Source organism: Nematolebias whitei, chromosome 23, assembly GCF_014905685.2.
Source record: "Nematolebias whitei isolate Nwh7 chromosome 23, NemWhi1, whole genome shotgun sequence".
Lineage (NCBI taxonomy): Eukaryota > Metazoa > Chordata > Actinopteri > Cyprinodontiformes > Rivulidae > Nematolebias > Nematolebias whitei.
In genome coordinates this window covers 8421677-8434600 of record NC_056520.1, presented here as the reverse complement: position 1 = coordinate 8434600, position 12924 = coordinate 8421677, and the positions used below count along the sequence as shown (strand labels likewise).

The 12924-nt window shown below is 46.0% G+C and overlaps 2 protein-coding genes across 2 annotated transcripts in view; one reads left to right on the top strand and one right to left on the bottom strand.

The window, feature by feature from the left end:
• The window catches only part of alg11 (ALG11 alpha-1,2-mannosyltransferase), a 4770-nt gene extending 3342 nt beyond the window's left edge, over positions 1-1428 (top strand). Inside the window, exons 4-5 of the mRNA XM_037696356.1 lie at positions 530-1077; positions 1145-1428. Of these exons, the coding sequence (XP_037552284.1) occupies positions 530-1077; positions 1145-1428 (832 nt within the window). The remainder of the gene's footprint in view (positions 1-529; positions 1078-1144) is intronic.
• Positions 1429-6892: 5464 nt separating this feature from the next.
• The window catches only part of raph1b (Ras association (RalGDS/AF-6) and pleckstrin homology domains 1b), a 41681-nt gene continuing 35649 nt past the window's right edge, over positions 6893-12924 (bottom strand). Inside the window, exons 12-16 of the mRNA XM_037696747.1 lie at positions 12444-12554; positions 10558-10656; positions 10350-10470; positions 9425-9561; positions 6893-9352 (exon numbers count right to left, since the gene is read on the bottom strand). Of these exons, the coding sequence (XP_037552675.1) occupies positions 6893-9352; positions 9425-9561; positions 10350-10470; positions 10558-10656; positions 12444-12554 (2928 nt within the window). The remainder of the gene's footprint in view (positions 9353-9424; positions 9562-10349; positions 10471-10557; positions 10657-12443; positions 12555-12924) is intronic.

Sequence of the window (12924 nt, the reverse complement as noted above, 5' to 3'; positions counted from 1 at the left end):
TTAGTTTAACGTTTACAGCATGTTAAGCTAACTTGTGTATAACTTAAGTTTACGTGCACAGCATGTTAAGAAAACGTGCACAGCATGTTAAGAAAAGGTGCACAGCATGTTACGCTTATGTACACAGCATGTTAAGCTTATGTGTACAGCATGTTACGCTTATGTACACAGCATGTTAAGCTTATGTACACAGCATGTTAAGCTTATGTGTACAGCATGTTAAGCTTACGTGCACAGCATGTTAAGAAAACGTGCACAGCATGTTAAACTAACGTGTTTAACACATTATTACAAGAGCCAGTTTACTTAATGTTTTATGTCTAAAAGATGGGAAAGACGTTTTATGAAGATGCCAACAGGTTTTATGAAGCATTCCATCTATGCTACAATAAGAAAAAGTCTGAAAAAGGCTTCTAGATTATACATCATAAAGAAAAATTTATTCCAGTTCTTTATGCGGCTCTTTGATTGCATTAAACATCTGGATGTGGTCCACCTCTGCTGTAGTAACGTAACGTTTACGTCTCAGGTTCAACAACCAGGACTTGGTCGCCAACAGCCTGTTCCTGAGCGCCTTCAAGCTGATCTACTACTGCCTGTTCGCCCTGCTCTACGGCCTGGCCGGCTCCTGCAGCAACGTCATCATGGTCAACTCCTGCTGGACCCTCGACCACATTCTGTCCCTGTGGCGCTCTCCCAACCGCACCAGCGTGGTCTACCCGCCCTGCGACGTGGACGCCTTCCTGGACATCCCGCTGGAAGAGGAGGGAGACAGGAAGTGCCACTCCATCGTCTCCGTCGGGCAGTTCAGGCCGGAGAAGGACCACCGACTGCAGATCAGAGCCTTTAAGAAGGCGCTGGACAGGAGGAAGGAGGGGCTGAAGCTCATTCTCATTGGAGGGTGCCGGAACCAGGAGGACGAGGACCGGGTGCTCATGCTGAGGGGCCTTTGTCAGGAGCTGGGCGTGGCCGACCGGGTGGAGTTTAAACTGAACGTTTCTTTTGAGGAGCTGAAGAGAGAGCTGAGCGAAGCCACCATTGGACTGCACACCATGTGGAACGAACACTTCGGAATAGGTAAACGATCAAAGTTCGGAATATTTTTAAGCCAAATTAAAAGGTTTAACGTTGTTTTCCCTCGTAGGCGTTGTTGAGTGCATGGCAGCAGGGAAGGTGATCCTCGCTCACAAGTCTGGAGGACCAAAGCTGGACATCGTCGTCCCTTTCGACGGGGGTCAGACCGGCTTCCTGGCAGACGACGAAGACGGTTACGCAGAAGCCATGAATCAGATCCTGGATCTGCCGCCCGCCACCCGCCTGCAGATCAGACGCAACGCCCGCCGGTCGGCGTCGCGCTTCTCCGACCAGGAGTTCGAAGCCTGCTTCCTGGCTGCCACGGAGCCTCTGATGGCAACGCTGGAGCGATGATCTTTTTGAACTCGTTGAACGCCTCAACAATTAAGAGACGTGAATTTGAATCTAGTCGTCGTTCCGCGTTTAGTTTGTGTTTTTGTAGATTGTTCGTCCCGTTAAAGTTGGAGCTTCACTTAAACCTGAACCGAATACTGAAAAATATAAACAGCGTATTTGTCGTTTACAGAATCCATTATTCCTAATCCAGCCGTTTTAGAACACAAAGTGTCGTACCAGATTAAAACTGAAACAGGACTAAAGGTGTACCGGTACCTGTGGCTGATCTCATTTTAAAAAGCTTTTCATTTTCTGGTTTTGACTTTTGCGTGAAGGTTTATGAAGCATTCACACTATTGTGATCCTGTTTATATTTATTACTCAGTGTTATTCTTCCAGCTAAACTATTTAGTACGTTTTTCAGCATCTTTCTCATCCCGCAGTTTTCAACCATTTCAAAAAATCATAAATCCAAACGTTCGGCTCTTTCAGGACAATCCTGCTGTGACTTTTGGTATTGGTGCAACTTTAGCTTTTTGAAATATTTTAGCCTTTTCTGCCATTTTTTTCCTCATAGAAAATGAACTGAGCTCATTTTACATCCTTCAAATCTTTAGATCTGTTTACAACCTTTTACTGCTCCTTTCACATTTTGTTCTGCTTCAGCTTCCTCCTGCCAAGTTAAACTTTTTTCAGCTACTTTCAGCTGTTTTGAGCTTTCACATTATTTCTGCTAACTACAACATTTTTGTTCTAACTTTTTTCTGCTTCTTTCAAGTAATTTCTGAAAATTGCATCTTTTTCTGCTATTTCAGCTACTATTTAGCTGTATTTCCTGCTAATTTTAGCGTTTTCAGATAATTCCACATTTTTTGCACTCATTTCAACTTTTTCAGCCTAATTCAGCAAAAATGTGTTCTCTCCACTTCTGATAATTTAAGCTTCTTTCTGTCTTTTTAGCTACTTTAAGCTGTTTTTCTTTTTAAGATGATTTTCACTTTGTGCCAACTTCTGCTTCTTTCAGGCTAATTAGGAAAACATTTCTGCTTTCTTCTGCTAATTTAAGCTTGTTTTACGTTTTTAGCTCATTTCAGCTGTTTTCAGATATATCCAAGTTTTTTTGTGTCAACTTCAGCTACTTTCAATTATTTCAGCTACTGTTTAGCTGTTTTGTGCTTTCTTGAGCTTATCAGCTAATTCCAGCTTTCCACTTCCTTACTTTCTGTCTTTTCTGGTATTTTTTTTTTTGCAAATTTTAATTTTTTTTTTAACTAAATTCATATTTTTTTGTGCTAATTTCTAATTAGTTAAACCTAAATCAGCAAATATGTGTTCCTTCTGTGTTCTAACTTGGGCTTGTTCTTCCTTTTCAGCTAAAATTCAGCATGTTTTAGCTAATTTCAGCTGTTTTTTTCTTCAGATAATTTCCACTTTTTGTGCTAATTTCTGCTTCTTTCAGCCTAATTAGGAAAATGTTTTTCTGCTTTCGTCTGCTAATTTAAGCTTGTTTTACGTTTTTAGCTCCATTTTTTTTTAAGCTCATTTCATTTCAGCTCATCTCATTTCAGCTATATTCCAAGTTTTTTGTGTCAACTTCAGCTACTTTCAGCCTAAATAACTTATTTATGCTACCGGTAATTTAGCTTGCTATGCTACTTTCTGCTAGTTTCAATTATTTCAGCTACTTTTTAGCCGTTTCGTGCTTTTTTGAGCTTATCTGCTAATTCCAGCTTTTCACTTCCCTTTCTGCCTTTTCAGGTATATTTTGCTTATTTTAACTATTTTTTTAAAACTAATTTCATATTTTTTGTGCTCATTTCTAATTATTTAAACCTAATTCAGCAAATATGCGTTCCTTCTGCGTTCTCCTAACTTAGGCTTGTTCTTCCTTAGCTAAAATTCAGCACGTTTTAGCTGATTTCAGCTGTTTATCAGCAATAAGCATTCATACTGCACTTTAGCAGTAAATGTAATTTCTGCAGTTTGAATTAAAACAAGTCTCACCTGTAGAGTGAAACTCCTCTCTCATAATCTAGATTACAGTCATCTATGATACGAACATTGATCGTTTGATGCCTTCACCGTTCGTTCTCTACTTACGATCGGCTCAACCAAACTTTAGTTCATCCTGCATCCAACAAAAAACATTTAAAACCCGTTTTTTTTCTTGAACTTCCTCACAAGGACACGACACCTGCAGCATCAGGTGCACCGACGTGAACTAACATCCGATGGTCTTAATGGTTCCAGTCAGATGGATCCCCATCCTCCCAGCTCAGTTCGAGGACGTCCATCTCAGCTCATTCAGCTGCGAGTGCACGGCAGTCACACCCCAACGTGCACACTCCAACACATTCCTGTGTGCAGAGGCTGGCCAGTGAGCAGAGGCTGAAGGTTTGGACCCATATAGAACCGCAGCAGAACCATGAGCGCGACACGAGCCACGTGTTGAGGATCAAGCTGCTCACACTGACAGGTGTGACTCCAAATACACGATTCAGATCTTTGAAACGAAGAATAGAAGAAAGGTCCAATAAATGCTCATCTATTTAAATACAGCATAGAACAAACTGCACAAAGTTCAAACTGGTCAAGAACTTCATCTGAGTTTTCCAGATCTTTTAAGGGGAACTAGAGAAACTGCTGAAATTAGCTATAAAAAAAAAACATGCTGAAATGAAAGAACAAACCTAATTTAGAAGAAAGCACAAAGAACAAATATTTTCTGAATTAAGTTTAAATTAGCAGAATGAGCACAAAAAAGCTGAAATAAGCAAAAAATAGCTGACTAGTAGCTGAAAAGAAACTACCAGAAGAAAGTAGGAGCTGAAATAAGCTAAAAAAAAAAAAAAAGTGAATTATCTGGAAAAAGCTAAAATTATCAAAAGAGCTTAATAGTGGCTGAAAGAGCAGAAAAGGCTGAAACTAGAAGAAATAAGTTGAAAGGAGCATAAGCTGAATCAAGACATCAAAGTTCATGCTCAATCATCCAGGTACAAAATCCAATAATGGTCAGTCAGGTCATCTGGACAGTTGCTTTTTATTGTGGAAAGACGTTTCGCCCTCTATCCGGAGGGCTTCATCAGAAGAAACTGAATCCGTAAATAAACTTACCAGATGACTTGACCATTATTGGATTTCTTTACCTGGATTATTGAGCATGAACTTTGACGTCTTAAACCACTTTGGCTGCCTGCCTGGGAGGACTCGAGGGGGGACACGACCGCCCCCTGAAGCCATCTTAGCACCAACAAACTGATTGGTCCACTAACGGAGTGTACTGCTTGGTGGGAAAAACAGTTTACGTGGGACTCCTCAGACTGATGAAGCCCTCTGGATAGAGGGCGAAACGTCTACAAAAAAGAAACTGTCCAGATGACCTGTCTGACCATTACTGGACAACGAGCTGAAATTAGCACAAGTTAATTAGGCTGAAAGTATCAGAAATTACCATGAATAACTTGAATTTATCTGACAACAGCTGAAATGAGCTAAAATGCTAAAAAAAAAAAGGTAGCTGAAAATTTAGAACAAGCTTAAATTAGCAGAAAGAACACATTTGTCCAATTAGGCTGAAAGAAGCAGAAATGAGCACGAAAAATGGAAATTATCTGGAAAAAAAAGCTGAAATTAAATAAAAAACAGCTGAAAAGTAGCTAAAATGGGCATAAAGAAGCTGAAGTTACCAGAAGGAAGTGGAGAGAGCATATTTTTGCTGAACTGGGCTGAAAAAGTTTAAATGAGTGCAAAAAATGTGGAATTTGCTGAAAAGGCTTAATTAGCATAACAGCTGAAATAGCAGAAAACAGCTGAAAGGCGCACGTCAAGCTGAAATTAGCAAAAAGACGTTGGAAGAAGCACAAAAATGTGTAGTTAGTTGCAGTCGAAGGCTGTAAAATGAGCCCGGTTCATTTTCCATGAGAAAATAAATGTCAGAAAAGGTTAAATATTTCAAACAGCTAAATTTGCTGCTAGTTTACCAAAAGTCATAGCAGAATTGTCCTGAAAGAGCCGAACGTTTTGATTTATGATTTGTTGAAATGTCTGAAAATGGCACAACAACTGCAGAACAGAAGAAAACTGGATGACAGAGTGTTTGTTCATGAACATTCAGACTATTCTTACATTTACCGGGTGTAGTTCAGAGTCCAACCACTAGAGCTGTAGAACCGCTGATCACAATTATTTGTTTTAGCTCAAAAATCACAGAAATCTTCAATAAAATAAAAAAGACAGACAACGAGGTCCAGTTTGAACATTTATATTGTGGTTTTCAGTTTATATGCAAGAGGAAACATTTACTCAACCTTCGTCTTCGCCTCACTTTAACCCCAAATATGTTGACATCGGCACATGGATACCGCACCGAGCCGAAGGATTGCCTAACGGAGCCTCTGTAGCCGAGCGGGCCCGACAAACGGCTGCTTTAATAAGCCTTTGTGGACCGGCGCATGATCGAGAGGAGCTCAGGGGAACCGTCGACGTTGCGTCAAGATATGTCATCCAGGTGCGGAGGGGTATGCTCGTAGGTCAGGGCTAGCACCTTTAAAACCAAATAAAAACCCTTCACGTTGGACTTTTTAACCAAAGTTCAGTCCTTTTACGCTAAAGGCTGAAGCGGAAATGGCACCGTGGAGAAACGAGACTTGAAAGCACTTAGTTCGTTGAACAGACGGGACGCCGTCTCCCGTCAGCGGGGCCGTCTCGTGAGATTTCCTCGACTTCTTGGATATGTGGCAGAGACCAGAGCAAACCGAAAGACGAGGTCCAAAATCAAGCGCACAGTCCATAAAGAAACCACCACAGACACTTCTGTTTAAGACTATTTAAACTCCTTTAGGGGCGGGGTCTCCTTGCTGCTTGGACCTCGGTGCGAGACTTTGGGAAAGAGTCTTCCGTCGGTTTTGCATCGTCCAAGTTTTGGAACAAACTCTTGAGCTTGCGTCTTTTTTTCCCCTCAAGAACTATCGGCGCTGTTCTACATTCCACTGTGCCCCGTCTCTCTGATGATTAAGACATTTATATTAAAAAAAAAATAAATTATTTCATATAAAAAGCAAACCAGTCATCGTAACACCCTTTAACTACCTCGCCGTCGTATTCCGTTTGTCTCACACATGCACACACACCGGAACAGCTTTGTGGTTTACAGCTTGAAGTCACACGTGACACATGCGGTATCAAAGCAAATACAAGAAAACCAAATCCTGACGTGGGTTTCGTCTCCGGGACGTGGCACAACTTTGTGGTAAAGAAGCAGGTGGACTCTTTTGAAAGGGCGGGGTTCGTCCAAAGTGTGCCAAGAATCTTCGAAAGTCGCAGAATAAAACGATGGTTTGGTGACTTTAACCCTGGGGACAGTCCCAACCGTTCCAGGGTAGTAAACCTTGCAGCTCTAAAAAAAAAAAATGCAGGGTTTGGCGATTCATATGTACACGGAGATCCCCAGAAGTCAAACCAAGAGTTAACGCACATTAAGACCTCAACACTCCCCTGTGAGTTTAGTCGCGTCCCCTCGCTTGGGAGGTGCAGGCGGGGGTCCTCGTCGCAGCGTTGCATAGCCTGAGATGTTCCCGGACACGTAGCCGCCGTTTCCTCCATTGCTCTGCTTCCCAGGGTCGTCCAGGAGCAGCTCGGGGGGCGGCGGAGGCAGCGCCATGTCGTCCATCGTCCCCGTGGGGTCCGACTTGCTCGAGAGGCTCGCCGAGTTGACCGAACCCTGGCGACCGACCGATTTTCGTTTTAGCGTCTGGCTGAGGTCCGCCAAGAAGTTAGGCTGACCCGAGCTGCCTTTCGGAGACGTCGGGGGAGAGACAGGAGGAGGTGGTTCTTGGGGGGTGTTGCTGCGCCGCCCAAGTGTGGGGGGAGGAGTTTTTTTTAGGGAGCTCTTGCCCCATATCGAGTTGCTGACAAGAGAGACAGGGGGTGGAGGAGGGGGAGCTTGGGGCTGGGGGTTCACCACGGCTACCCTGGGAGCTCCTCCGCCGTGGGAGTCGTTGCCTGGTGGCGGTGGAGGGGGGAAGAGTTCAGAGGCTGGGGGAGGAGGTGGAAAGTAGGCACAGTCCGGTGGTGGAGAAGGGAAGTCGCCGCTGACCTGCTTGGCCTGGCTCACTTTGGCCTGGAGGGCCAAAGGCAGGTTAGCCAGGTTGAGCTTTCCTGGTTTAGGAGGAGCAGGAGGTCCGTTTGAAGGGTCCTTGGAAGGAGATCCGTTGGAAGAGTAGGAAGAACACGAGGAAGGGGCCGTGTTGTTTTGAGGAGCGAATTTACTGAGCAAGTTTCTCCTGGATTCCTCGTAGGAGGAGGAGGAAGAGTTGGACTTGACACTGGAGTTCCTCTGAGGGGTGGGAGGAGGCTTTTTGGCGCCCAAACTAGAGGAGCCCGACGGCGACCTCCTCAAGGGGGAGCCCAGATTTCCAGGAGGAAGTGGAGGAGGTGGTGGTGTTGGGCCTGAGACAGGTGGCGGAGGAGGAGGAGGCGGAGCAGGAAAGCAGTTTTTGCTTTCTGCAGGAGGAGGAGGAGGAAACTCGGGAGACTGAAGCTGCTGGCTGCCCACAGGCTGCCATTTTGGTTTGGTCTTCACTGCAGGGGGGGAGAGGGGGGCTTTGGGGCTCTCGGTGTGATTAGCTGCTTGAGATGAAGCTCCTGGAAACTGACTCGCAAGCTGCTTCACTAAAGACATGGCAGGAGCTGCTCCTGCAGGAGAAGTGCTCATCGTTTTGGTCAGGCTGTTCAGCTTGGGCAGCGTAGGGGGAGGATAGCTGAGCTGCTTCTTTACAGATCCCACTGTGGGGGGAGGAGGAGGAGGTGGAGGAGGAGGAGGCGGTGGAGCTGGGGCTGGCGCACTCATGGCAGCAGGAGGTGGAGCAGGAGGGAACGGAGAAACCGGAGACGTGGGCTTGGGAGTAGTCTGAGGGACAAACCCAGGAGTGAAGGTTTTAGGTGGCGCCGGTGGGGGTCCAGGAGGAGGTGGGAACTGGGCTGGTACTGGGAGCTGCTGTGGGGGAGGAGGCGGAGGAGGGGGAGGAGGAGGTGGCGGCGGAGGAGGTTGTGGTGGAGCGGGAGCAGGTGGCGGGGAATCCTCAAAATCTCCATTTAGAGACAGGAGTTCTCGTGGCGGGCTCGGGAACCGCTCCTTCAGGGCCCGCTTGAGCCCATTGGCGTAGACCGTCTGACACAGTGGAGCGGGTGTGGAAGGCGGCGGAGGGGGAGGAGGTGAAGGAGGGAGAGGGAATGCTGCACAGTTTGTCTGTGGAGCAGGTGGAGGATCAGGGATGAAAGGAGGCGGAGCTAGTGGGCTGGGAGGGCCCAACCTCAACACGGCCATGGCAGAACCTGGGGTTGGCATGGACGGTGGAGGAGGAGGAGGCGGCGGAGGAGGGACGTTAGTCCTTGCAGCGATATGATTAATGTTGGGCTTGACGACCTCCGCTTTAGGTGGTGCTGGCACCGGGGGGAGGACTTTGTGAGCTGTTACGTGGAGGTGACTGGGCAGTTTATGGTTCAGGGCGGAGTTCTGGTTCTGCAGCCGGGTGATGGTGCTGTACTTGTACATGGTGGGAGGCAGGGTGTGGTGGGACACCGTATGAACTGGGGGAGGAGGCGGCGGAGGTGGCGGAGGTGGTGGAGGAGGAGGAGTTAGCTGCGGTGACGCCTGCTGTGGGGGCGTGAAGTTGTAGCTGTTGTTGGTCGGCGGCGGTGGAGATGGAGGCGGCTGACTGGGACTCTGCGGCGGCTCCGGCGGCGGAGGAGGAAACGACGGCTGCGGGGTTTGCTGAGGAGACGGAGGCGGGGGAGGCTGGTGGTGTTGCAGTGGAGTCGGTGTTGGAGGCTGCTCCGATGAGGGCGGAGGCGGCACGAGGATCGGATGGTCCACTGAATGCTGGCTGTGGTGTCGGTGGCTGTGGGAGGAATGCGTCGACCCGCGGGACGCTTCCGTCCTCATCTGTGGAGAAAAGACGGTCTCAGTTACGCAGATCAGAGAATATGAAGTCAAACCTGCGACCGAAAGACGCACCTTTGAGTTCTCCTCCATCTGGGTACCCCTCTTCCAGGCTTCAGAGAAAATGGAGCTCACGACACTTTGAGAGCGGCCGTGAGAGGAGCCGGTGTCCACACCGCTGTCCGAGTGTCCCGAATGATTGGACTGGGACTCTGACAAGACAACAACCGCAAACAGAACATTATACGCCCGTCAACAACAGCAGCACAGCAGTACAACAATCTATTGAAGAGGCCCGGACAAGCAAGGACCTTGTATAACTTTTGACCTTGACCTTGAAGCTGAGATGAACACTTTAGGGTCACGCTGTCTAGTGGTGGTACGAATGTGTCAAACTTTGTTAAATTGTCTTGAGCAGACCTGAAGTTATGGGTGAGATAAGCAAAGACCTCATTTTAACGTTGACCTTGATTTGTGACCTTGAAGCTGGGGGTGATTAAAATATTATGCAACGACCCATCTAGTGATGCTGCATTTGTATATTAAATGTTAAATTATCTTGAGCAGATCAGGAATTCTAGCCTGGGCAAGACATTGCATAACATTTGACCTTGATTCGTGACCTTGACCTATAGTTTTAGGTTTGTTTACGGATGTACGGATGGAGACTATACCATAAGACGTCATATAAAAACCTTTTGTTTTAAAAGATTCTTCACATGAAGCCTTAGAATAACACCGATACACGCACATGCTGGATCGACGAGGTAACGGCTAATCAGAACGAGATCGAGATAAGACTCGTCTCAAACATTTTAGGCCCCTCCCCCAAACTAGACGTTAGCTCGTTGTTCCAAGAGCCATCTGCATCAGGTAAGATATTAATTATTTGGAAAGTTTGCACAAAGCCCCACTTCGGAAAGTGTGAGCCACTAAATAAATTTCCTTTTATGCCACAAAAGTATAAAAATATCTCTCAGTGCTCAAAAACGGAACTAACCGGGAATGCTGGCAGTGCTGGAGCCCGAACGGATGCTGGAGGTGGACAGGGAGGACCAATCATAGGCAGCCTCTGTCCTCTTCATGGCCTCCTGGTAGTTCACGTACAGCTGCTTGCCATACTACACAGAAACAGGAAACATCAACAATGACGATTTAAATAATTATCTGATGTTCTGTCCTGAGAATCGAGCTCGGCTCAGGCCCACCTTGGCAATACGGATCCCATTCACCCACTGATGCAGAGTCCGGACATCGTCACAGCACAGGTACTTGATGTACTGAGACTTCTTCTGAATCTGGGGATGCTGTGAAAAACAATAAACAAACATCCGTTTGTTTTCTGGCCACAAAAAAATGCTCAAACCTTTAATTATAATAAAACAGTCGATAGAAACATGGCTACAATCTGAAGAGGCTGATTGCTGTCGCTTTAACAGGTCAAAGAGGTTAAAAAAAAAAGGTTGCACGTTTCATGTCTGCCTGAGTGAAGCTCTTCTCAGGTCAAGTCAAACTTATTTATAAAGCACATTAAAAACAGCTGTTACCAAAGTGCTTAGCAATAAGATCAAAGGCTGTAATTACAGAAAAAAACAACAGAATGTAATTAAAAGCATCAAAAGTAATTGTCAGTGAAAACAGGTGTGTTTTTAGCAGACATTTAAAAACAGGAAGTGAAGTGGTCTGTCTAATGTTGGGGGGCAGATTGTTCCAGAGTTTGGGGCCCACGACTGAAAAAGCCCGATCACCTCTGAGCTTCAACCAAAAGCAGCTGGTTGGATGATCGCAGCGCCCGAGAAGGAACAGATGGTTGACGTAGCTCAGAGATACGAGGGGGTGCAAGTCCATTTAGGCATTAAAAGTCAACAGGAGAATTTTAAAATAAATTCTGATGCGTACAGAGAGCCAGTGAAGGGAGGACAAAACTGGGGAGGTATGATCAAACCTACGAGTCCCTGTTAAGAGCCGAGCTGCAGCATTTTGGACGAGCTGGAGACGTGAAAGGGACACCTGACTGACCCCAACATAGAGCGCGTTACAGTAGTCTAGTCTTGTAAGGAAGGCATGGACTATTTTTCAAGGTCAGATCTGGTCAACAGTGACTTGAGTTTAGCCATCTACCTTAAGTGAAAGACGCTTTTCTGCAGAACAGATTTAATCTGTTTTTTTAAACTTAAAGTCACTAAAACCATCCTGAGATTTGTAACAGACTGCTTAAGATACGGCTCAAGACAGTCGAGGTTTACAGGAACAGAGACAGCAGTAGAGCTAGGGCTAAACACAACGACTTCAGTTTTCTGATCGTTAAAACTTTAAAAATTTGAAACCATTCGTGACTTGATGTCATCAAGACAGTTTAACAGAGGATGAATGGAGCAAGAACTGTTAGGTTTTAAGGGCAAACAAATCTGACAATCATCAACATGGCAATAAAACAAAAGACCATGTTACCTCAGGATAGACCCCAAAGGGAGCAGATACAATGAAAACAAAAGTGGTCCAAGAATCGAGCCCTGTGGGACCCCGCAGGAAAGGGCCACTGAAGCAGATAAACTATTACCAACATTAACACAAAAGCTGCTGTCACTCAGATAAGAACAGAACCACTCCAACGCTGCACCTGTAATCCCAACCCAGTGTTCTAACCTCGATATTAGGATACTGTGGTCAATATTGTCAAAAGCAGCGTTAAAGTCCAGGAGTACCAGGATCACAAACTGACCAGGGTCATTTGCAAAAAGAATGTGGTTACCACCCCTCACTAAACCTGTTTCGGTGCTGTGTAGTTGTTTAAAACCAGACTGAATCTCCATACCGTGAATGCAAACAGGTATTAACGAGCGGTACACCAATGCCCCCAGGATCTGAAAAGTCAGTGATTGTAGTTTGAGGCGAGTTTTTCCTGGACTGGATTTTAAAACGGCGTCCCAGTTTTTGATAAGGACCTCTCTTACACCTGTATGCAGCCACACATCAAAATGGAAGCTGGTGCCTGACTTATTTTTTAAATTATGCTCAGAACATGCACGGACGGACAGTATTCTCAATTCCGCCTCTTTGCTCCGCTACGGGGGGGGGGGACAGAAGCACTCACTTTCAGGGCTAGGCAGTAGTCGGTAGGAGCTTTGTACTTGCTGCGGTAGTCCTGACCGTAATACACGTTGACGTGGTCCAGCTGCAGGAAGCACACAAGATCTCTGGACGCCTGCGGAACAGGAGACACGGGAAATGTTAGGAATCTACGCAACTTTAACTGTTGAAAAATTACCGTACATGCCGTCGTACATGTAGCACCGCCTTTAAGTCGCATCAGTCCAAATATGTCTAAATAATGTGGGGGAAAAATAAGTTGCATCTATTATGCTTCACAGCTGACGCGACACGTTTAATACGTGTCACCGCAGGCAACCCGGAATCATGGGCTGGTGTGCCAAAAATCGACTGGCTGCCTGCCAAATGGCACCCGTGGGAGCGTGCTCTGGAGGACTTTAACACAAATTTAACAAGATAACCACCTAAAAACAATTTGTTTGCTCAACATTATAGCAAAAGTGTGACTCAGTTGAACTTTCCTT